The 25,710-nt window shown below is 34.6% G+C and overlaps 5 protein-coding genes across 7 annotated transcripts; 3 read left to right on the top strand and 2 right to left on the bottom strand.

The window, feature by feature from the left end:
* The first annotated feature begins 28 nt into the window (after window positions 1-28).
* LOC125214500 (17.3 kDa class II heat shock protein-like) lies at window positions 29-770 on the top strand. Its single transcript, XM_048115549.1, has one exon. The coding sequence runs from the start codon at window positions 105-107 to the stop codon at window positions 576-578; it is 474 nt and encodes a 157-aa protein (XP_047971506.1). The 5' UTR covers window positions 29-104; the 3' UTR covers window positions 579-770.
* On the bottom strand, window positions 690-4,797 carry LOC125214498 (25S rRNA (cytosine-C(5))-methyltransferase NSUN5). Of its 2 annotated transcripts, none has more exons than XM_048115548.1 (13): window positions 4,513-4,797; window positions 3,688-3,737; window positions 3,532-3,582; window positions 3,213-3,348; window positions 3,041-3,126; window positions 2,603-2,701; window positions 2,439-2,492; window positions 2,219-2,363; window positions 2,056-2,117; window positions 1,900-1,987; window positions 1,735-1,815; window positions 1,473-1,634; window positions 690-1,361 (listed from the first exon to the last, which is right to left on the bottom strand). In XM_048115548.1, exons 1-13 carry the CDS (start codon window positions 4,757-4,759, stop codon window positions 1,195-1,197), a joined length of 1,428 nt encoding a protein of 475 aa, XP_047971505.1. In that variant the 5' UTR covers window positions 4,760-4,797; the 3' UTR covers window positions 690-1,194. The 2 variants fall into 2 exon arrangements, with proteins under 2 accessions (XP_047971505.1, XP_047971504.1); XM_048115547.1 differs by having other exon boundaries at window positions 3,688-3,746.
* Window positions 4,798-9,602: 4,805 nt separating this feature from the next.
* On the top strand, window positions 9,603-11,025 carry LOC125216461 (probable WRKY transcription factor 50). The gene is made up of 3 exons (XM_048118173.1): window positions 9,603-9,944; window positions 10,041-10,182; window positions 10,650-11,025. Exons 1-3 carry the CDS (start codon window positions 9,695-9,697, stop codon window positions 10,774-10,776), a joined length of 519 nt encoding a protein of 172 aa, XP_047974130.1. The 5' UTR covers window positions 9,603-9,694; the 3' UTR covers window positions 10,777-11,025.
* A 5,002-nt stretch (window positions 11,026-16,027) lies between these two features.
* Window positions 16,028-18,248, bottom strand: LOC125215216 (uncharacterized protein At4g33100). Of its 2 annotated transcripts, XM_048116576.1 has the most exons (4): window positions 18,098-18,248; window positions 17,881-17,965; window positions 17,638-17,759; window positions 16,028-16,209 (listed from the first exon to the last, which is right to left on the bottom strand). In XM_048116576.1, the coding sequence occupies exons 1-3, from the start codon at window positions 18,187-18,189 to the stop codon at window positions 17,658-17,660; spliced, it is 279 nt and encodes a 92-aa protein (XP_047972533.1). In that variant the 5' UTR covers window positions 18,190-18,248; the 3' UTR covers window positions 16,028-16,209; window positions 17,638-17,657. The 2 variants fall into 2 exon arrangements, with proteins under 2 accessions (XP_047972533.1, XP_047972532.1); XM_048116575.1 differs by lacking the exon at window positions 16,028-16,209 and having other exon boundaries at window positions 17,418-17,759.
* Window positions 18,249-19,990: 1,742 nt separating this feature from the next.
* On the top strand, window positions 19,991-25,709 carry LOC125215214 (aminopeptidase M1). Its single transcript, XM_048116571.1, has 19 exons — window positions 19,991-20,274; window positions 20,711-20,856; window positions 21,149-21,251; window positions 21,526-21,712; window positions 21,795-21,888; window positions 22,096-22,249; window positions 22,434-22,538; window positions 22,625-22,741; window positions 22,911-23,024; window positions 23,152-23,334; window positions 23,423-23,705; window positions 23,800-23,921; window positions 24,031-24,128; window positions 24,450-24,627; window positions 24,716-24,830; window positions 24,898-24,965; window positions 25,058-25,132; window positions 25,216-25,293; window positions 25,367-25,709. The coding sequence occupies exons 1-19, from the start codon at window positions 20,044-20,046 to the stop codon at window positions 25,550-25,552; spliced, it is 2,637 nt and encodes an 878-aa protein (XP_047972528.1). The 5' UTR covers window positions 19,991-20,043; the 3' UTR covers window positions 25,553-25,709.
* The last annotated feature ends 1 nt before the right edge of the window (window position 25,710 follows it).

Consider the following 25,710-nt stretch of genomic DNA (forward strand, 5'->3'; position numbering starts at 1 on the left):
TATAATTAACCCACACCTCCCCACCGCTCTCATCATCTCAATCTCAAACAACAAAACAACACACACCAAAGCAAAGAACAGAGCTTCTCAAATCTTCAAAGAAAATGGATTTCAGGCTAATGGGATTGGACGCTCCCCTCCTCCACACCCTCCACCACATGCTCAGCGAAGAGGACGGCGCCGACGCTGCCAAGTCAGCCGGGGGGCCCACCAGGACCTACGTCCGCGACGCCAAGGCCATGGCGGCGACGCCGGCGGACGTGAAGGAGTACCCGGGCTCGTACGTGTTCGTGATCGACATGCCGGGGCTCAAGTCGGGCGACATCAAGGTGCAGGTGGAGGAGGACAATGTGCTCAACATCAGCGGCGAGAGGAAGCGAGAGGAGGAGGAAGGGGCTAAGTATGTCAGGATGGAGCGCCGGATCGGCAAGTTTATGAGGAAGTTTGTGCTGCCGGAGAATGCTGACACGGATAAGATCTCCGCGGTTTGCCAGGATGGGGTGCTCACTGTTACGGTGGCGAAGCTGCCGCCGCCCGAGCCCAAGAAGCCCAAGACTATCGAGGTTAAGATTGCTTGATAGGATATGAATGGGAGTGATAAATAATGATGTTTTATGTGTTTTTGGATCAATCCATCATATTGATGTTGAGTTTGATCAGTTTGAAATTTTAGTGTTTTTCTTTTTGTTTTTGTGTTTTTTTTTCTTTTTGGCTAATCTATGTACTGGGCACCTCCTAAATATCCTGAACATGAGTTTGGTTTCTAGTGATTTTGTGTTTTTATTACTACGAAATTGGAACTTGTGATACAATAAAGCCAAAAAAAAAAGCTATATTCAATTTGAATTTGAGTATCAAGCGAAAAATCGAAAAAAGAAAAAAAATTTCTATCGTCTTGAATTTATGAACCAAGGCAAAAGGAGCAATAAAGTACTCACCCTCCTAACAACAAATTTGATCAGATAGATAACAAAAATTTAATGAGAGAGTCATTCAGATTGACTTTTGTATTTTAATAAAAATGTGTTCAAAATTGTTAGTAGTGGATTTAATTAAAAATCTATAAATTTAGGCTATATGAACGAAAACGGAAATATATATGTGAAAAATAAATGCTAATATTAAAAAATAGAAAAATAAATACTACTAGTTCAAAAAATTTGAGGAAAAATTTAGTACCTTGTGGTGGAGAACTTAAACCAGTTTAAGAAGTCTAGCAACAAAGAAGTTGAGAGGTTTCCCTTTTTGAGTTGTGCGCTGCTTTTTTCGACGACGATCTTCTAAATTCTCTCTCCTAACGAATAAAGCAATGAAAAACCCTTCTTTATCTTCTACAAGATCCGTTCGCAGCAAATGTTCAGCTGTCAAAAATGAAAAATTAGCAGAGCAAATCAAGTAGAAGATATGGACGATTAGTTGGTAAGACGTTTTTCATCCAACTAATAGGCCCGAGCCTTGAGTAGGGAACTTACAGCCATCAAACGTGGGGAGACCACGACGAGGCCACTGAGGAAAGGGCGTCTCGAGTTCGAAGCCATAAGAAGATGCGAGAGGCAGAACAGAGTTGACAACATCTTCGTTTTCAATTTGATGTATTGAGCATGTGCTGTAAACGATTCTGTCCACTGCTGGGACTGTACTCACAATTTAGAAACACACAAACTAAATATTTAAGGAAAATTTTGCATATTGCAACACAGAATGATCAATGAACAAGCACATCAATGGCCTTACAAGACAACGCATGCTCGAGGACCCTCTTCTGGAAAGCGGCAAGTTTGCGCAGCCGCATTGCGTCGACATTGCCAGACCCGTCTGGTAAAATAAATCAACAAATAGATCACATTGCATTAATGCTGGAATTTGTAACATTACAGTTAAAAGAGGTGAAAATGTCACCTGCATTATGCGATGGAAGTAGATGATCTAATCTGTCAAGAGCAGTCCCAGATCCAGAGCATGATGGATCCAAAAGTATAGCTCGAATCTGCAGACTGAAAACGGTGATGTATTTGAAAGAATTTTACATCTGAGATAATGAAATTCCAAGATTACCTTGGAATGTGAGGGATCAGTAGGATCAAGGTTTAAGAAGTCTTCATGCTTAACTTTCACATCTATGTGTGGTTAAGTTAAACAGTCTAGAATTAGCTATATTTAACTGTAATGATATAGTATAACAGAGAGATGGAGGGAAATCAAGTATTTCGAAGGATACTTGTTGCGCCAGAGAGTTTGACATTATTCTTCAAGCGCTCGACTCTTTCTTTGTTGAGTTCGCAAGCGATGATCTTACCCTTGCCCTTCATGAGAGCAGCAAGGTGGACGGTTTTGTTCCCAGGAGCTGCACAAGCATCGATAACCTTCATGAAAGCGGATTTGTATAGTTAAATTATGTAAGATTACATACGAAGATGGAGGTACTTTGAGTAATATACCTCCCACCCGGGTTTAGGATCAAGGGCTACAGCAGGCATGGAGCTTCCTTTACCCTGCAAATGATAGACTTTCACACTACTGGTTCGGACAATTTATATATTTTCTACAGGAATTTCACAATGGGCTATAGGACTGAGATTTAGAGAATCTAGAGAGTAATAACCTGCAGAAAAACACTTCCATTTTTTACTAGAGGATGATTGTGTAAATCAGCACCTGGTGGGAGGATCAGAAAATCTGGGACTGTGTCATCCTCTTGGACCTGAACGAAAGAGAAACAATCAAAGAAATGGCATCATAATTTACAAAAATATGATACACAAACTCCTCAAGTTTCGAAATCTAGAATGCTATTCTCGCCACCTTTTTATATGCAATGATCGTTCACTCCTATCCTTAAAGATTCTCCAACCTTGCCAAAGGGCCTCAAGTATAATTTTTTTTCATGTGAAATTCGGTTGCTTAACAATATCTTCTTAATTGGCAGACCAAGAAATCAGAGGTTCTGCACGATTCATGAAGGCATGCCGTGTATAATTATATAAGTGGAATAGTGGATGGACTGCAGAATGAGTTTGTCTCACCAGTTTAAAGAACATACCACATATTGTTTTCTTAATTCACTTATGACAGATTCAGTGTCAGTCTTTAAAGTATTAACTCGAACATAACGGGGTTTCTGTAGTTCTGCAAAAATCAGACAATAGGAATTAATGTAGGATTTCCAAAACTAGGCATGGCACTGAGTATAAAATGTTGTAAGAAAAACACACCAGACGTTTTATCAAGAGCCATCAAGTCTGCTACATTTTTCAGTCCCTTGCGCTTCAAAATCCGTGATAGAGCTGATTGCAATGCATCCTTCTTTGACATCAGATGCTTCTCAGCGTCACCAGTTAATAAATCTTGCTAGAAAAAACATATATTCAAGATCAATACGTGTGGATGCAGTAAAACAAGATGAATACAGATATATTACAACTTGACTGATTGAGGCATGCAAGCATAAACAAATTAACTTCAATACAAATAACATCAAAAACTTCATATACTGCTATAACTGAGCCAAAAAGAAGTGGCATCATAGTTTACCTGTCCAAAAAGTAGATCATATGTGATGATATACAATAGCTCATTCTGCTTCTGTGGAGCAAAAGCAAAATTAATATGAAGTTAACAAAATATCAACTGCATTGCAACAAATACATCATTCACATAATACATCAATATCTGTTCAAGCAGCTGTACCTTCCATTTGGAACTTACAACATTTGCCTCTTCCATAACCTCCTTAATAACTGATAGATCTACAAATCAAAAAACTCATTTCAAGCTTAACATCTCATCTTATCAAACATGACCACAAAAGAAAGTGCTTCTACTTAAATATTTCGAAATTGGGCTCATCACAACTTAATATCTACAGCATTACAATTTCCATGTCATAAAAACAAACACGAAGTTTGGCCGACTCAAATTGAGCTTAATCACAGCTCAGCCATATACAGTGTTTCATGCAATATCAAGAAGTATGGAGTCTAACCTAGAATTGAGCTTAATCACAGTTCAATAATCTCCAGCATTTCATGTCATATCAATAAGCGCATAGTCTATCCAACTCGAATCCAGCATAACCACAATTTGATAATCTAAACCACTAGATGACATTTACAAAAATACGAAGTCTCACCAACTCAAATTAAGCTCAATCCCAACATGACAATCTACAGCATTACATCTCATATCAACAACTACAAAGTCTGACCTAGTTGAATTGAGCATAACCACAACTTGATTTCTACAACAATTACGAAATCTAACCAGCTCCAATCGAGCTCAACCACAACATGATAGTATACAGCATTGATCTCATATCAACATATACGAAATCTAACCAGCTCGAATTGAGATTTACCAGAGCGTGATAAAGCATAATAGACTCATTAGCATAATCGATTAACAGCAAGCAAACGAGTTATTGGCTCATTCCGTCCAATTACAGTCACTATCCCAGAAATGAACATTTCGATTGAGTAAATACGCGATTAAGCTGAATAAGTGCTGCTAACATACGTTTGAGAGTTTCGCAAACCAGAGCAAATGTAGCCTTCTTGTTCCTAACGGAGGGGCCGTAAACGAGCGATTTAATTGAGCCAATGGCTCGCCGCCGAGCATCGCCCTGGAGCGCGCTGCGCAGCACCTTAGCGGCTTCTCTCCGGGCGAAGTAAGCCGACCGTTCGGCGTTGCTCTGCCGCTTCCCCGCCGGCTTCCCATCCTTCTCCGCCGGTTTTTTGGCAGTAATCGGTTTTCTCCGCGCCATTGCAATCGGTTTGATTTAGTAGGGGTTTAGCCTTTAGGGTTTTGTTTCAGCTAAAATCGCTACCTTGTTTCATTTCAGAAATATTTGGGAATTAGCGATTTTGATATTTTTTTCTGCATTTTTTTTGATAGTCGGGTGAGGTTGATTACTTCGTTGGGTTTTGATCTATGAAAACTAGATTTAAATACAGAAACGCAGAACAATATCATGCGTAGAGCATTTTTAGAGCATCCACAATGGCGGCTAGCTGAACCATCGTAATCGGCCAGCGGCATTTCGGCGAAAAAACCGGCGAGCACTAGCCGATTTGTAGGCGCTGGCCGATGCGCTCGCTGCCATTGCAGGCTGGCGATCGGCGAGCGATCGACCAGCGCAATTTTTTATTTTTATTTTTTTTTTAAATTTTTTGAAACACTATATATACGCGATTTTAGTTTCATTTTCATTTGCACCACTTGTTTTAACGAGTTTTCTCTCTCTCTAACTTTCTATACAAGAGCAACATCGAGCGATGGACAACAACAACGAGTCCAGTCCGGCGACGAGCAAGTCCCAGACTCCCACGGTACCCGTGGGGTTTGGATGGGGGCAGATGGGCGGCGGGTACAACATGTACCCTTGGCAACAATTGTTGGGATTGATGGCGGGCGAGCAGGTGATGCCGGGCGGGAGGTAGGCCAGCGGCGGGCAGGCAATGCCGGGATGGGGCTCGGGGTGCGGGGTCACCGGGGGGGAGGACACGGTGATGAGGAGTAGAGAGTGGCGGGGCTCGTGTGTGGAAGCCCGATTTTTTTTATTATGTACTTCTTTTATCTATGTACCTTTTTTTATTTAAATGAAATGAATGAATTTTTCCGTATATGTCTCGTAAATTTAGTTTCGTAATTTATCGTAAATTTAATTCCGTAAATGTAGTTGTTTTGAATTATTTTTATTACAGCTAGCCTATTTGCTTAAAATGATGATGTGGCAGGTGGAATTTTAGTGCTGATAACGTGGCAGAGAGAGAGTGGCTAGCCTGTGGCTGGCCCAAAGCCATTGTGGATGCTCTTAGGTCATGGCTAGTTATTTGTAGGTCATACTAACCAAGTATGACCTAAAATGATCTTAACATGACATTAAACTCAAATCTTATAATATGACCTAAAATTGCTTAATTATGACCTTCCTTATTCTTGATTAATTATTGACCATTAAATCATCTAATCCTCAGGCTAAAATTTGAGCTGCATTTTTGGATTTAAACACATAAGTATAAATCACTAATAATTTAGTTAATACAAAAATGGCCTAAATGAAATATTGAAGAGTAAGAAATTGTGATGGAATATATTAACTTAAAACTTTTTTTACCTATTTAAAATGTTGATTAAGTACTATATCATATCAAATCCGTGATAATATTTCAACATTTGAAACAAAGTTATATTGTTTATTATTTATGCTATTGTAATTTGTAGTTGGAAATGTGCTTGAAACATTGACTAGTTCTCACAATAAAATGAAATAGTACTACACATAAGTAAGAAGTATGTTATGCATACAACATGTCAAATTATACCATTCTAATGTATTATGATTATGTATGACCTAAAGACTCCCTAAAAATCCAAGTAGAAATGGTCTTCAATTTTGACATCACATATTCCCTATTGACGTTGAATATTATTCCTCTTACTCTTTGGGGACTGCCCAACTAAGTCAAGTAAACATAAGTATAGTATTTTTTCTTGAGTTCTCATGCACATTGTGAACTTCAATTTTGGGTAAATTATATGTATTGGTCATATAGTTTAATAACATTGAAGAAATTATTATTTGTAAAATGGATATTGAAATCAACTTTGCGTGGTATATGGAGTCTCACTTATTGTTTTATAAGGGTTATTTATATGTGACTTTTTAAATTTCTGTCAAATTATGATTTTCCATACCAATTTTAAATTTATTTATAAGTTATTAAATCATTGATTTGTTATAATTTTGCAAATAATATGACATTGTTTTAATTGGTCGTAAAATCATAACAAATCAATAATTTAATAATTTACAAGCATATTTTAAATTGATTTGCAAAATTAGATTTTAAAGAAAATTTATGGATTTACTGACAAATTAGATTTTTTCAATTCATACTCATAGATAAAGATAACATTATAAAATGACTTAACGAATTCTTATAATTTATTAAATACAACTTGAAAGTGTGAGTATAATAAAAAAAATTGTTATGAATTCATGCTCTCGACATTCTGTGAATCTTCTCTAGACGGCTAAAGATGTTGCATTCTTTATTTGGTAAAACGGTAATACATTTTGCCCATTGTTTTGTAAATTAGTCTTACTTAATCTGCTCTTAAATAAATTGGATAATATATTTAATCACAAGTTACCTAATCACGTATAGAACAATTATTGTTTATTGAAAAAAAACTTGTATCTAGAAAGTTTAATTTAATATTGCCAACAATTTTGGCATCATAGAAAGATCAACTGTATATCCAAGAAAGGAAGTCAAACACTACTACTAATTAAATGGCAATACGATATTATAAATTTATAATTAATTACGTGAATCTAAGCACATCTTTTTTCCGAGAAAATTCCGAAATAGTACAATAATCTAAATTTACCAGAGTATCCTTTTTTAATGGATTTTGGAGTTATTTGTTGTAGTATTATTTTTTACTAACGTTAATAATAATAATAATAATAATAATAATTTAGTACTTATATTTCTTTTCACCGAGTCCCAAAAATTATACAATATAAAATTGGCATTATTTTGAAATAATTAAATGTTTTACTTCTCCATTCTAGATAAATAAGAAAACAATTGATATTTGACTACTTCAATTTTTTGAATATTTGAAGTGGACATATGGATTCTTTTTATTGATTTTCATAATCTTATCCCTCATTTTCACACCACAATTAATTCGTGTCACGCGTCCCCATTTAAATTTTAGCATACGCAAAATAAAAAGAACAATAAAAGTATGCTCATAACAATAAGAATTGACTTAAGCTCGAGTCAATTGGCCTTCATACGAGATTTCTATTTTAATAGTAGTATACTATTATGTTTCATTTTGCTCTTTCAAGTTTCAGTAACGGTATATTCACATCATTAATGAAATACTTATTCAAAATATAGAATCAACCTCATCTAATTTTCCATGATAGAAATCCACGAGTTCCATCCTAAAATTAATTGGTGATAGGAAGAGAGGCTCATGAGACTTATATACTAGTTTCAGTTTTCTCTTGACACTAATGTGAGATAGTTATATTTGAACTTTTTTCTAATCCATTGGACAATCGGCCCAATTTTTTTTTCAATCGGTTGGACCACTTGGCCCAAATTTTTAAGTCCAGATATACTGCTAGGTCAGTCGTTTTTTCGGTTTCGGCTCAGATATACTGCTGGGTCAGTTAAATTTGATCCACAGTCGGCGACCCGCTCTGATACCATAATAGAAATCCACGAGTTTCATCCTAAAACCAATTGGTGATAGCAGAAGGGGTCCATGAGACTTATATACTAGTTTCAGTTTTCTCTTGACACCGATATGAGACAGTTATTGTTATATTTTTAGTTTCAATTGCCAACATTCTATAATTAAGATTAACTAAACCGTAGTAATATGTTTGGACCACTAAATTTATATCAAAAAACATTACGAAATTAGATCACGGTGCTAGATCGTTTCCTTCCTAACCACGCAACTCGTATGACCCGCCCGCTTGTATGAAACGAGGATTCTCGGTCTTAAGCACGAGACCACAAGCATAATTACCCAAATAGGAACAGAGAATTCAAAAGGTCTACGCACAAGGTCATCCTTCATGTGCCCCATTTACACTTCACACCAATCAACTTCATGTTAGGCAGCATACGTTGGGGCCGGGCTGGGCCAGGCCGGGTCGGGTCGTCTGTCCTAATATTAAGTATTCACTCAAGATTCCATTAAATAAACTTATATCACAATATTATGGAGTATAAGCTATAAAAATCAATTATACAAAAAGAGATTATATTCTAAATACATATAACAAAGTTTGATTGACGAATAAAAAATTAAACTCAAAATCAAGAAATTGTTATTGATTATAGAAAAGTAGAAATACAGAAAATTTAAAATGATTCACAAATGACCGTGTGACTAAAAGTCACGAATTCTAATTCTAACTAACGCTATTTAAATCGAGTTTATCATAAATAGAATTTTACTATAGCTTTCAATCTTTCATGCATAATATTGTTTGACATGACAGCTTAAGCTCATCCAAAATCCATGATAAAAATCGTTATTTTAATACTTATATTATAAGCAAAAGTTAATTGCAATATACTGAGTCATAATTAAATTTTACAACCAAAAGTGATTTTCTTTGAAATAGATTAGCCCTACATATATATATATACCTTTGCCAATTGTAATACGCTATATGTCCTAAATTTAATGAGACGTAATTTTTCGGGTGCTACAAGTGGAAAGATAATAAAGTATGAGATAAAATAAAGAATTGATTATAGCAAAATAAAATGACAAAAAAAAATGAATTGATTAACATAAGATGGCAAAAGTAATAACAATTGATGTGTGAATTGATCTAATAGTAGAATTATTTATATCTGATACTAAAAATTTCAATTTCAAATCCACTTTGATGCGATCTTTAAATATCTTGCCGAAATAAGTGGGGAGGTGAATTTCAAAGTCCAGTAAAACACAAATACTACTTCACATCACAAGACAAAAGGTCATAATCACAAAGACAATTAAGATGGCCCATTGCATTACCTTAGCCACCACTACTTATCAAGTCTCAAGCAGCAACCAAGAAACTTCTCTCCCCATAACAAGAAGCTCACCAAAAAAATACACACACACAAAGTATTAATATACCAATGCCCCTTGCACAAACTCTATGATCATCATGGCTGATAACTACAACAACACAAACATCTTCGGCTCCGGGCACTCCTCAGCACTTGCTCGTGGCCACGAGCCAGGCTTTGAGGCCTCGGATTTTTCCAACATTGATGATTGGCTTGATAATGTTTCCGCGGATTTCTCCTCATTTTCTCATCTAATTGGCTACATGCCTAGCCAGCACGAGGCCGAATCCGGGGACACGAGCTACACGAGTAGCTTCTCCGGGGATGCTACGATCAACGGTGAGCAAATTAAGCAAGATTTTACATATGTAGCATCATATTTTTTTTTATCACAATGTTGTTTGATGAATTTGTTATTGTCTTTTTTTTTATCAGGAGAGATTGGGAGAGAGAGGGAGAGGAAAGGGAGAGGAGAGAAAGTTGCTTTCAAGACTAAATCAGAAATTGAGATATTGAATGATGGATACAAATGGAGGAAGTATGGCAAGAAGATGGTGAAAAATAGCCCTAATCCAAGGTAGGTTTATAAATAAATGTGTATATATATTAGGATAAAAAATTCAATTAAAATTAGATTTTTCGTGGGAAATAAGAATGACGAACAAACACATAAAAATCAATGAACAAGAGATCGAGTTAGGAATAAATATAAAAAATTTCGCCCCCTTCATAATTTAGGAGATACATCCTATAGATCTTCGTGATTAAAGGACTGAAAATGTTTCTCATTTCTCATTTGCATAAGCATTCTCATTTGATCTATTTATTATATATAGGAAATAGTTTAAACAAGAACCTTAAATATTATTGTGATAATGAATAACTATTTTTGACCCTTCAATTATGAGGATCTACAAAGAATTCACATGCAATTTTAAGGATTGAAGTCACATTAATACAATTAATTTTATAGAATGTGGTGTTCTCATGAAAAATGTGATTTTTACTATACCTAAAAGAAATTTGGATCTTGTAATCATGTAGGAATTACTACAAATGCTCGGTCGAAGGATGTCCGGTGAAGAAGAGAGTGGAGAGGGACAAAGAAGATCGACGATACGTTGTGACAACCTACGAGGGAATCCACAACCATGAAGGTCCAACAATTTAGGATTGTATCTGTCAATCTAACTTATTTTTCATGAAATTAATGTTGAATTCAAGTTAGTTTTTTTTTTTTTTTGAAAGCTTTATCACCTGCAGCTCAAAAAGGCAGCGTAAACTAAGTAGAAAATGCAGGTTTTGCTTTTTTTTTCATATGCTAGCATTGTACTTTTACTTAATTAGCATTTGATATACTCATTGATGAATACTCATTGATGAAATAAAATATGAGATCCATTAAGTTTTAGTGGTAAAACAATCCTTGTAGTAGACCTATTTATGTAAATTCTCGATTTAATTTATCAAATAGTAGACCTACTTTTTGGGCGTTCAAATTTTTTAAAAATTTGAATTAAAATAGATGGAAGATTTTGTAAAATAAAATAGTATATTTTTTTTGGACAAGTTAATGAATTGTGCCACCTTCAAAAAATTGAGATATGTAATGGCGAATATTTGAAATGAAAAAATTAGCTATTTAATAATGAGAAATATATATAAGAAATAAAGCAACTCATTGGATTGGATGAGGTCATGATAGACCTAGAATATATATTTTTCATTGTTATCAATTATATATATATTGGAGACCAGGTCATACACACCATATAAGTATTAGGACATTTTATTGTATATAAAAATAAAGAGACGTGCCATTTAAAAACAAACAATGGATATCTTTCTGGTTGATATGGTATGGTATATAATTCTTTTTATATAAATACAAATAATACTATATTTATGGTGTCTAATTTATGTTTTATTCTACCAGATTCTGGTGTTCTATATTGGTTGTATAAAATATTAGTGTGGAATTTATAAGCCAAATGAATTCTGTTTTTCTTTTTCTTCTTTTAATCTATTGAATTGTTGCTTTTGTTTAACTACTCATTTACTCACACGTGACATCGAGATTACTGAGTGTATTATATCGTCCCACACGTCAAGTTGAATAAATGACTACGACTCAATTGGATGAGATCAATTAGTTCTATTGATTTTGCTGGCGATGCAGAACGAACTAGCTCTATGACTAGCAAATTTATTTTTTGAAAGCGAACATAATAGAATTATTCCTTTTAAAAAAACTAAAGAAGGTTCAGTTCCCACGTGGTTCTGGGTCAAACCAACTATTCTCTTGCCAAAGTAATAAAGATATCTCTTGCCAAAGTAATCAACTAAACTGAAATAAGCTATGAATATTAGTAATTAATTACTTTAATTCATGAACGATCAACAGATTCAAATGTATCCGTTTACTAAAAGAGTCAATTGTCAAATGGAATTTAGACAATTGGTGGGGAGGATAGCTTTGGACGTGGCAACATATAGACTTCACAAGACTAACAAACCAAGTCTATTCAAATCTATTAAAGTCTAAAACTTAGCAAAATTGGAACTTGGCGACTTAATATTACGTTTCAAAGTTAATAGGAGTGAGACAAAATTGATAATTCAAATAGGTATTATCTCTATTATTTAATACTACAACGTGGGATATGGGTTTTTTGTGATTAACTATACTTTTATAAATTGTTTAATTTGTTTTGATTAACTACAATTTTATAAATTAGAATTTGAATGAGAATAACTAGAGTTGTATTTAAATATAAGTGTAATACTTTCCTTGTTTACTGTAATTAAAAACTACAAATCTCAATTTACATTTTATGTATAAATTGAATGAATAAAAGAGCAAAGCATTCATTATAAATGAATGAAAAAAAGAGCAAATCATTATTAATTATATTAGTAATAAATTTAAGGTATTAGGATAAAACTAAATGCACGTACAACATTAAATGGACAAACCACAACGTCGCTCATGAATGGTATTCGCGTAAAGTTAGTAGCATAACATTTCTCACATACGGGTCTTGTGGCCGGGGATTGCTTTCTCTGTATTTGGCACTAAAGAATCCTAACTCCCGGATTACTCGAATTCGCGAATCAACAACACAAAAGTAACGTGGACTAAACTACGACGATGTTCGTGAACGGAAATCACTATTTTTTTTCCTTGCATAAAACATTTGATATTAAGAATCAAGAATGTTGCTAATGCTATAAGCTTGAGTGAAATGTAACATTTTTTTTTTTTAAAAATATTAACTCCTATATGAAGAAGGAGATTAAAAATAAACTCCTAAGAAAGGAGGAAATTACAACTGATGTCAAGAGGGCTCAAACTCGGCACCTCATACATTGCGAGAAATCCATGTTCATCGCTGGAACCGATCCTGAGAAAGGGAGAAACTGACCTGTTCATATACACGTTAAGATAGAGTGGATGAAGGGTCAGATCCTCAGAGATAGGGACCTTTACTTCCCCAAAATCGGCGACCCTGTCCTCCTCGGCCACATCGAAGCTCGAACCTTCGAGCTGCTGCTGCTCGATATTATTGGACATTATTTTATCATCATATGTATTCTTGACTTGCACAGAGGATACAATTATGCTTCTCCATAAAAGAATTATCCACACCGTGTGATTGTGTGTTTTTTTTTTCAGATAACCATCATCTTGCTTTGTTAGAAGACTCCACCAATATTACTTGACCTCCTTCAGTATTTTGTACTAAAACAACCACAAAAGTTAGATGCAGATTTTGGTCAATGGCTCTACACAATGAAATCTTGAACCAGATAGAAGAGAGGATTCAACTTTAGGTATTTGAGCTTCTTTAGCAAGTACTAATACCTTCAGTCTACAAAAACGCTGCTGCAATATTTTCTCTTTCTCCTCCTGGCTTTCCTAAGGATGCGTGCAGCTTCTTTTTTTACTTCGTCTGTTGAATACTTATCTATTTCTTACAAAAACAAAAGTCACAGTTTGAATCATGATCCAACACTAAAATGGTTTATGCACAATGAATTTATGATGAATGTTAACACAGTTTTTTTTTTTTTTTGGCAGCGATATCATATAACACTGATTGTCGAAAAGTCTTCAATCTCAAAAATTTCGAACTCTTCAGCTGAAGGAGTTTTCGAATTCCTCTTCTATTCCAAAAAAGATTTCTTTTGTGTTCTCTAAAGTCTAATTTTTGCATAATATGTTCTTTCATAAAAAGGGTGCATTTTTGCAAGCTGTTTGAGAATGGAATGGAAAGACGAGTTGAGGAGTTAAGCATTTGATGTGGGCTTTCTTTTTAAATAAGGACTATGTCCCAAGTATGTTTATTAAATGGTGCAAAATATGTTCAGAAATCTTGTGTCACCAGAAACAATTCTTGGGCATTAATGAGACTAGTATCTACTCCCGTGCGATGCACGGTTCAATTAATTTTATGAAAACTAATTTAATATATCACTTTATCATCACTCGAATTTGAAAACTAAAAAACTAAACTTGCGAAAAACCTAACATCTACAAAATATTTACAATAGGCATATATATAGACTGCATATGTATTTATTCTAAAGTTTTCATCCTACTTTTTTCTCTTCTAGAATTCTCTACTTTTTTCTTATATATTCTACTTATTGCTAAATATTTCTATTATAAATTATCTTCAAATTTTAATTACAAAAGTCAGGCTTATTATTTATTTGAACACATTCCGTATAATAAAAATACTAAAATAAGAAGACGATGAAACACTACTCAGTTGACAAAACATTTTTTCTCAATTCAATAGGTTAGGAATTCAGATCATCACGAGAATTAATAGGAAATCTTTACTGACCATTTTTTTTGGAAAATAAATAAAAGATGTGGATTAAGTAGGTTTAAGATGGTTTTCTCAATTTCATATACAATTATACTTCCGCAAGTTACAATTTGTATATTTAATACTCCTATAAATTTTTCTTATTAAATAGATGTATGAATAGAGCATTAATTAAGTATAAAATAAAATTATAATATAGTAAAATTAATCACAACTAATAAATATAATGTCAATCTAGAGTAATTTAAGTAAAATGTTTAAAATTATATTAAAACAACAAAAACACATATATTGATTAAAACGTTTTTGGATTAAAAAAAAACAATCTTATTTAAACAATACAAGTAAAATTTAATGTCTAACACCGTCAATTTGAAATTATTAATATACAATTTATAATGTTCAAATTATGGAAGCCATTGTCATAGAAAAATATAATAAATATAATTTACCTTCATATTTTTATCAATTTCAAAGATCTACTCCGTCTGTCCGCTATTAAATGTCTCATTTTTCCTTTTTCGTCCGTCTGCCAATAAATGTCTCATTTCACTTTTACCATAATTGGTAAGTGTACCTTACATTCCATTAACTCATTTCACTCACATTTTATTACAAAACCAATATATAAAAGTAAGTCTCACATTCCACCAACTTTTCTACCCACTTTACTTCATAAAGTCAAACAATTTCATAAAACCCGTGTCGGTCAAATATGAGACATTTAACGGCGGACGGAGGGAGTAATTTATTAAATTAAATAATAAATTTCATCACATTAATCCAAGTCATCACATAAATCTATAAGAATTTATTATATCATATATGTCTCCTAAAAAAATAATCATGTAAACCTTCGCCTATATAATTGGGTCAACTAATTAAAAAATGTATTGCTAACAAACAATTTATTAGTTATAGTAACTTATTCATATTAAAACATTACCCACCGGCGCAAATGCGCAATCTATTCCATAAGCCAATTTTTCACCATCTACATGTAATAATTTCAAACAAAAATCAACTACATACCCTACATTACAACTTTTGCTATTTCGTTGACTTAGGTGCTCTTTTTGCATGAAATATGTTGTCGTTTCTTTTATAAATTATGGCAAATGACATATTGTTACCCTACATTACAACTTTTGCCATTTCATTGACTTAGGTGCTCTTTTTGTATGAAATCTGTTACCGTTTCTTTTATAAATTATGGCAAATGACATATTGTTCAAAAATATAGCTAAAGGATTAAGATACTTTTACTCGACATTAATTTATAATTTAGTGGATATTAATTTATAGTTATACCAAATTAATGGCATTAACATCCTCCATTTGACTACATAGTATATAAATCTGTCGCCGTCTCCTTTATAAATTATGGCAAATGACATATTGTTCAAAAAAAATAGCTAAATGATTCAGATACTTTTAGCCGACATTAATTTATAGTTTAGTGGATATTAATTTATAATTATACCAAATTAATGGCATTAACATCCTTCATTTGACTACATAGTATATAGTTATACATTTAATGGCATTAACATTTCACTTGGCTACATAAATTATAAACATAACTTATTAAGTAATATTTATAATTATTCCCAAAATTTATACTTATTCAAAATATTGGCCATAACTCGGCTTTTATATATGTATGTATAGATGTCACAACGCATACATCAGTTTTAAGTCAGAGCCAGTTAATTTTGTCCGAGCTCGATCTAACTGCGATTGTTCTTCCTGGCCGGGATCTTCAGCTGCAAAATGTGGAGATCATTGTAGCAGATTTCTTGTTAGCACACTTTGAATGGAAGCTCCATATGACAGTATTATCCATTGAAATTTCGAGGTACAAAATCCTACCCAATTTGAGTACAAATGACCAGTTTTCGAACAAATGAGTTTCATTTTTATTGATCTCAAACAGTAAATGCAGGAATGCAGGATGTCAATAATGATGACTGGATCACTAGATACTTCTTCACTTGAATCAACTCCTATACTTTCAGGGGATTTTCTGATCATATATAATTCTTTAAAGCAAATTTCTACATATGAATTTTCTTTCATTTGCATTTTCACTGCATATAAGTGATTCTATCGTGCGGGACGACTGTCTGTAGTTTCTATGCCCTTGCCAACCAAATCTAAGGGATTCTGAAGTAAATCTAACGGAAGGCTTTAAATGGCTAGGTACTTGAGTTTGATAAAACCAATAATGAATCAACTTATGGCAAAAGAGCTATCGAAGAACATTCTTCACTGCAGTAGAAACGGAGAAGAATGGATGGTCAAGAAGAAATAGAAGAGCTACAGGGCAACAGATTCATTTTCAGACTACAATACAAGAATCAATGTAGCAGATGATGTAATTTTCCATGAAACGTGGCAATGTTCTCGTCTTCATCCTAATCTCCGAAAGAGGATTATGTGTGACTTTTTACATAGTTTTCACTTCTCTTTCCATCCTAATCTCCGAAAGAGATGGCAGCAGTAAGACGAAAAAGGTTACAAGTAACGAAATTATGATCGTCACAATGTATGAATAGAAGAACTTAAACGGGCTTGATCACAAATTTAACCTATACGAATAAGAATCAGGGCCAAGAACATAACAATCTAACATCTCGAACCTATCATCTTGGATAACATATCCCTTCTAACAATTTGTCAGCTTATTCGAATAAGATTAAAATCCAATTTTCCCGTTCTTCAGCAAGAAAACTCCCATATAACACCACCAAACATGGCCCCAACCACCAGCTCCTCTCTCTACGAAGTTTTGATACCTTGATTGTCTTTGAAGTCTCAAAAAGAATAAAGTGGTGTGAATTCTATGAGATGCTCCTACGTTCAACTACAATTTGCTACCTAGAAATGCTACTACAATCGAACTTTACAGCTAAACATTCCTTTCTTATAAAAGATATAACTTGAATCCAACTCATTTTCAAGGCTCGCGATCTCAAAATCACACAAAGCATGTATACGATAAATAACAACTTCTAAAGCTACAAAGAAAATCCAGCATCCACATATAACTCGAATCAAACTCACTTTCAAGGCTCACGGTCTCAAAAACACACAAAGCAAGTATACGACCAATAACAATTTCTAAACACTACACAATCAGTTCTAATCAATGATCTAATCCACAAAAGCTACAAAGAAAATCCAGCATTCACCTCAGTAGGAAATAAAATCACTAAGAAACACCAGTTTTGCTCTTGAATTCAGCCTGATCAGTCAAATCCAACACCACATCAGCTTCCAAGAACCTACTTAGATGCTTATTGTCCAAATGTTGCTGTAAAAAAATATAATTTACAAATTAAATTAAAAAATATATACATTTACTCTACTCCATCACACAATTTCACAATTTCATCCCAAAATAATTGAATTCTTGCTGAAAAATAAAAGCTCACAGATAAACACTGCCTGTATTTCTCCCACTCAGAAATGCACCCTTCTTTCTCCCACTGCCCTTTCAGGAATTTCTCCGAATACCATCTGTGCATAAAATGTTGGAACCAAATTAGGTCATCAAAACCCTCAGCAGCTAAACAATTCCAAATTTTCTGAAATTGAATTGTATTAATTGAAAAATCAAATATGGCAGCGAGAAAAAGATTGGATTTTTACCGGTTGAAGCAGTTGTGATACGCAGTCCTGAGATGGGCACAAGGTGTAGTTGCTGAAGAAGAGGAGCGATTACTGTCCCTCAAAATCCCCATTTTCCAATATCACAGTTTTTTAATTTTATTATAGCATCAACATCCTTGAACTGATAAAAATAAACGTTCATAGAAAATTGCCTTATTATTCTAATGGGAAATTGGTCTCTAAAATCATGAACTTTACCTAAAATTTGGTATTTTCCATAAACTTTGAAATTGGTATATAATATCACGAACTTTGCATTTTGTTTGGTATTTCCCAAACTCACTCAAATAAGATATTTTCATCAAAACCGTGATATGTTTTATAATATTTTGAACCACTTTTTAAGTTCATAACATGTAGGATAAAAAGTTACGTTGAAAATCACGTTGATTTAATTGTGTGAAGTATGATGAAAAAGCCTCGTAAGTTAGTCAAATATAGTAATAGACATGCCGTGGGAAATACCAAACAAAATGCAAAGTTCGTGATATTATATACCAATTTCAAAGTTCATGGGAAATACCAAATTTTAGACAAAGTTCATGATTTTAGAGACCAATTTCCCTATTCTAATCATGTTTTTGTTAAGATTTCTGTTGAATACTTTTCTGCTTTTTTTTTGTGCGGACTATATATTGGGCCGAAACAAATTTAAAGACCCGACCCGATTCGAGCCAATTGAGGATTGATATTAATGCTATTGAAAATAGTCTATGAAAAAAAAAGTTCTAATTGGGTTAATTAAGGATCAATCGAATCTCTTTAGACCTATAGATGTGAATCATGAACCGTCCATGACTCTATAATCTCGTAAATTCAATATAAGTTCATGCCATTAATTATTTATTTTCATAAGTTTGTGTTAAAATGACAACCCCTTTAAAAATGATACCGTGATACCACTTATACAGTAAGATTATAAACGCTACACAGCAATATTACAAACACTACACAACAATCTATAAATTGTTGTATAGTGTGTCGGATATTGCTGGACAAGAAAAAATATTGGATAAAGACCAACAAATTGTTGGCCGTCTTTTTCAGATTTTTTTTTTGCCACGTAACAGCTTATTATTCGTCCACATATACAAATGATTAGCTAAGAATGGTGATATGGTGTTATTTTAAGGGATAGTGGCACCCTAACATGCCCCTATTTCCATATCTTCATTTTTATTATTAATTATTTTTTTCTAAAGCCAAAAAATGTCTTTTTTTGGTATATAAAGAAAACCACGTGGCGCTACAACAGCTCACACACGACACATCCCACTATTCAAGGCTGAAGCCAACAAATTTAATTTTATATATTTTAACAAAAAGAAAGAAAAATAAAATCTATTTCAAAAAATTGAGAATGGTGATTTTGTTGGGACAAATAAAAAAATAATAATCTTACATACGATAAAACATTAGTAATTTATATGATTCTACATTTTAGTAACTACAAAACTGTATAAATTAAATGGAACCTTGCATCATTTTATCATACTCCATAATATGAATCAAAAGATATGTTTAGTAGATTTTTTGTTCTCAATTATTACAAAAATGTTGAAGCAAAATTTTCACTATCATAGAATTAAACAATACTTCATCTATTTATACAAAAATAGATTTTAATTGTTCAAAAACATTACACTTTTATTACATGTGCAATCCTAATTTTCCAAGTGCAAACAAATCGAAACTTCATTGCTATTTTTATTTTAAACTCAATTTTAAAAGTCGTGAACTTAATTTTTGCAAACATGTAAATATAATTCGTGGCGGATTATTTGCAACAAATAATAATCATATTTATATAAAATAATTGTATAAAAAAATTGCAATTCTATCTGTATATATTGGCTTCGGTCACAAGCAAAGCAAACTCCTCATTCATTCACAAGCAAAACTGAAACAATTTGTACAACTCAACAATGGCGGAGCAGAATCAGGATTACTCACAATTCAGAGGCCAGCCGCGTCTCCCTAAATTCGCAAACCCTAAGCGCTACGATCTCAAACTCAAGCCCGATCTCGACAACTGCAAATTCACCGGCGTCGTTCAAATCTCCGTTGACGTTGTCTCAGACACTAAATTCCTCGTGCTTAATGCCGCCGACCTCTCCGTCAACTCCAAATCCGTCACCTTCGCGTCTGCGAATAAGGTATCTCTGCATAGATTGGACCGAAATCGTTTAATTTTTGTTTTTTTTGCTAATTTCAGTGTTTTCATCTCTGTCTGGGGATATGTTTATCTCGAATCGAAATCAATTGCATTGACGAAAATGATGAAATTGATAACTGGATAAGTATAAATGAAATCGATGCGAATAATTGTACTAAAAGTTTTTGAAGGTTTTTTGGTGTGTGATTTAGTGGAATCCATTTTTAACTGTATGATCCTGTAAGGTGTTGCTACTTGCTAGGGGAAAGTTAAGTTGGAAGAGAATCGAAAGAAGTCTTCAATTTTTCATACAGTGGACCATTATATGATCTGATCATTTGGTTTTCATGGTGGTGGAACTTTTCCTTAGGCTTCTCATGCATAAAATTTTTCATCTTGGACGGGTTAAAAGTTAGTTTTGTTGCTCGAAATTCCAGGTTTTGGAGCCTGTGGAAGTGGAATTATTCGAGGAGGATGAGATTGTGGTTCTGAAGTTCAAGGAGAGTTTGCCGATTGGTGTTGGGGTTCTGAGTTTGGAGTTCGAGGGTACTCTAAACGATAGGATGAAAGGATTTTACAGAAGGTAATACACCTTTTACATATATATGTTAGTTATACACTTATACGGAATTCATGATTTCTACATACTGCGTAATTATACAGACAATTCTGAGTGTGTGTTTATAAATTACATATTTGGGCTGATTTTTTTGTTATTATTATGTTTTGATATCTTTAATTCGTGTAGGGAGAAATCATAATTTCTTATTGTGTCTACTGCTCTGCATTGTGCTTTTGGATGCATAATGTAGGTTTCGTGAAATTCTTTTGATGCACATTGAAGTGTAGATAACAATATGATGATTTTTCTGCAGCACCTATGAGCACAATGGTGAGAAGAAGAACATGGCTGTGACGCAGTTTGAGCCTGCTGATGCTAGACGGTGCTTTCCCTGCTGGGATGAGCCTGCCTGCAAGGTGCTTTTAGTAGCTTCTCCATCCCCATTCTTCATCCCCTATCAGCGCTGTTCCTTTGAGTTGTCCATTCTAAGGGTCATCAATGTTTTTTAATCTTATCGGCACTGTTATTGATAGACTGATGAAGCTAGTTTAAAATGATATAATTCTTGTATCACAGCCAAATGCTTCATTAACAGAAAATTCTTATCACAGCCAAATTCTTAACAGCCAAAATGCTTTATTTTATTTTATATTTCTAAAAACTTTTGAATTACCCACACTTGCTATTCAGGCTACTTTCAAGATTACATTAGAAGTTCCATCAGAGTTGGTAGCTCTTTCCAACATGCCAATCGCTGAAGAAAAGCAAAATGGGAATCTCAAGACCGTCCACTATCAAGAATCACCAATCATGTCAACCTATTTGGTGGCTGTTGTAGTTGGCCTGTTTGATTATGTTGAAGATAATACACCTGATGGTATGTTAGCACTCACCTTTTTATTACAGTAAAATTTAATAGTTAGCTATATTTTCTTGATGATGTAGTACCATGTTTACAGGAATCAACGTCAAAGTGTATAGTCAGGTCGGCAAGACAAGTCAAGGAAAATTTGCTCTCAATGTTGCTGTCAAAACCCTTGGTCTTTACAAAGAGTATGTAGTGTGCATTATAAAATATATACACCACCCTAAAATTTTTAGATGGGGTGGAAGTAAATGTGTCTTGGCTGTTGCCTGTTCCATATCACGGCTGTTCTGATGAGATGTGCTATTACTATTAGGTTTCTTAAAAAGTATTTCTTTGGATCGCAATTTTGTGAATTTGTTGACTTAGATCTTAATGTTTAATCTATGATTCAGCTACTTTGCCGTGCCATATTCCCTTCCTAAATTGGACATGATTGCAATCCCTGATTTTGCTGCTGGAGCAATGGAGAACTATGGTCTTGTTACATACCGCGAAACAGCTTTGCTTTTTGATGAAAAGCACTCTGCAGCTGTAAACAAACAGAGGGTAAAATGCGTTGGCTGAGAATAGACCATAATGCCTTGTTTTGTCATATCTTCATCGGGCCTCAACCCTTCTTATTTTAACCCTATTGGCTAATATCAGAACCATACTAAACAGCATATCATGTGAATTTTTGCATCTATCAAATGTACTTTGTGTACTAATAAGCTGCTTGTCTCGTATTTAGGTTGCAACTGTTGTAGCTCATGAACTAGCACACCAGTGGTTTGGCAATCTGGTGACTATGGAATGGTGGACTCATTTATGGCTGAACGAGGGATTCGCTACATGGGTATTATTATCCTTTCAAGTTAAATCCTTATTTTTATGGAGAAAGGTACCATAAAGTTCTTAAATTTTTTAATTCTTGAAATTCAGGTAAGCTATCTAGCTGCTGATAGCTTGTTCCCAGAGTGGAAAATTTGGACTCAGTTTCTTGATGAATGTACCGAGGGACTTCGGCTGGATGGGCTTGCTGAATCTCACCCTATTGAGGTTAGCAGCAAGCACTGACTCTTTTTTCCTTCTATTTAAATGCTTGTTTTGAAATATAAGGATCCAGGGGACAATGCTTACGAAATACTTAAGATTTAGTAGTTAGAAATATTTGTTATAACGATGATGCATATATTGAATCTCCAGTTTGTTTGCAATCTCATTTCAGGTGGAAGTCAATCATGCAAGCGAAATAGATGAAATTTTTGATGCAATCAGCTACAGGAAGGGTGCATCTGTCATTAGAATGTTGCAGACCTATCTTGGTCCCGAAAGTTTTCAGGTTGATGATTTGGCCATGTGTAGCTGGGAATGTCAATATATACTTATATAGTATTTGCTCTTCAAAATTCCATCTTATCAATAATACATCTTATCTCATTTTGTTGTTCTTTTCTGAAATCTTCTAGAGGGGACTTGCGTCTTACGTTAAAAAATACGCTTGTTCAAATGCAAAGACAGAAGATCTATGGTCAGCTCTTGAGGAACATTCTGGTGAGCCTGTAAACAAGCTGATGAGCTCATGGACAAAACAGGTCGGTTATCCTGTCATCTCAGTGAAGCTCAAGGGACAGAGCTTGGAGTTCGAACAGGTTATTTGAATCCCACTTTCCTTTTCATGATGGGTTATTTTTAGCTTTTGGATATTCTAAATCCTGTTTATCTCGTGCTTTTGGACAGTCCCGATTTTTGTTTACTGGTGCTCATGGTGATGGACAATGGGTTGTCCCAATATCTTTGTGCTGTGGCTCTTATGATGCTCGTAAAAATTTCTTGCTACAAACCAAAAGTGAGACTCTTGATGTCAAGGACTTATTGAGTGCCTCAGGTTCATCGGGCCGCCCCTGGATCAAAGTTAATGTCGAGCAGACTGGTTTTTACCGGGTGAAATATGACGAAGACCTATCGGCTGGACTAAGGGATGCAATAGAGAGGAATTATTTGTCAACATGCGACAGAAATGGTAAATTTGATTGCTCTTCTTTTTCCTTCAATTCTTTTGTTATCTTATTTTACAGGTCGGGAAAATATTTGAATTCACTTTATATCTTGACCAGGAATATTGGATGACTATTATTCGTTGTCCATATCATGTGAGCAACCAATGTCCTCTTTACTTGCTTTGATGAGTGCTTACCGTGAAGAGCCCGAGTATACAGTCCTATCTAACTTGATCGGTGTAATGTTCTCTTTGTTTCCAAAATTTAGTAACTTTTGGCAGATTGTCCCCTCTACTTGTGGATTACTTTCTCGGTTTAACATTAACATAAATTTTCTTGGTTCTGCAGGTAGCTTCGAAGGTAGCAAAAATTGTTGCCGATTCCTCACCCGAATTGGTTGATGATGTCAAATTGTTCTTCATCAATCTTTTCCAGAACTCCACAGAGTATGTTACCCGTGATTTTTTGTCCTGCTTTCGACACAATGTGTCAGGGTTGGTTGTACTGTATATGAGTTCGTGTAAGCTCATATCTCATGTGCTCGAACTACTCCTCTGCGATTCAAATATCCTTATATAAGATGCAACGGCTGATGTTTCTGTCTCCCATTCTCATGTTTCTGTAGATATAAAAAGTCAATGAATAGACCAACACTTTTCTTTCTTACGGGTCCTCGATATTGTTTCTAATTTTATCTAACTGTAAAACAACATAGCTGGTTCAAATGTACATATATTAAATTTTGGTGCTGTTTCTTTTTTTTACAGGAGACTTGGCTGGGATCCTAAACCAGGGGAGAGCCACCTTGATAGCATGTTGAGAGGAGAGCTTCTCATAGCATTGGCTTTATTCGGGCACAAGGAAACTTTAGAAGAAGCAAATAAGCGCTTCAGCATATTTTTACAAGATAGAAATTCACCTGTTCTTCCTCCTGATTTGAGAAGGGTTATAACGAAAAACTTCAAACTCTATCCACAATCCATATCTCTGAGTGACTTTTTTGCTAACAGAACCTTCCCATTCCTGTTTCCAGGCAGTATATGTTGCTGTGATGCAAGGTGTGAACAAATCGAACAGATCTGGCTACGATTCTCTTCTCAAGATTTACAGAGAAACCGACCTCAGCCAGGAGAAAACGCGAATTCTAGGTACAATTTCATCATTTGAGCAATTTTGACATTCACAGGTGCTTACGTTATCCTATCTTTCCTGAAGGCTCGCTAGGTACTTGCCGGGACCCTGAAATCATTCAAGAATTCCTAGACTTCTTGTTATCTTCGGAGGTACTAATATTCATGTCACTGAAATCAAGATTCTCCGTTGCTTCCTTCAACACATTTTTCCTAACAATAGCGCCGTTCCTTTTATAACACAGGTGAGGAGCCAAGACGTCGTATTTGGGCTGTCTGTCAGCAGCGAATCTCGTGAGATAGCATGGAACTGGTTGAAAGTAAGCCTATTTCCTCATTTTGCTCATAAGTAAGCTCGTTTCCAGGCCACCTCCGTTGATTGGTAGACTCATCTTGTTTGCAGGCCAAGTGGGATCATCTCACCAAAACCTATGGCGCCGGATTCCTCATAACTCGCTTCATCAGTGCCATTGTGTCACCGGTAAGTGCTCATCTCCTCATTCTCGTCTAATCTTAAGCAGTCAGGTTCTCACGTGCCACGTTCTCCCTTTTAGTTCTCATCATATGAGAAGGCTGCCGAAGCGGAGGAGTTCTTCAGCAGCCGGATGAAGCCGTACATCTTGAGGACGTTCAAGCAGAGCATCGAACGCGTCCACATCAACGCAGCCTGGGTTAAAAGCATTCGGAATGACAAGAATCTCCCACAAGCTGTCAAGGAGCTTGCATACAGGAAATACTGATTTCTTCTTGTGCTTTGTTTGGATTCTGCTGATGTTTAAATATGTCATTTATGAAATAAATTATGCATATTATCGGATTCTCTCTTTCAAACACACTACAGTTTTATGACTCTGCCTTCTTGGGCAATGGCTAGTTTGGCACTGTGTTTAATGTTTAT

This window comes from Salvia hispanica, chromosome 3 (assembly GCF_023119035.1).
Source record: "Salvia hispanica cultivar TCC Black 2014 chromosome 3, UniMelb_Shisp_WGS_1.0, whole genome shotgun sequence".
In the NCBI taxonomy this organism is placed as follows: domain Eukaryota; kingdom Viridiplantae; phylum Streptophyta; class Magnoliopsida; order Lamiales; family Lamiaceae; genus Salvia; species Salvia hispanica.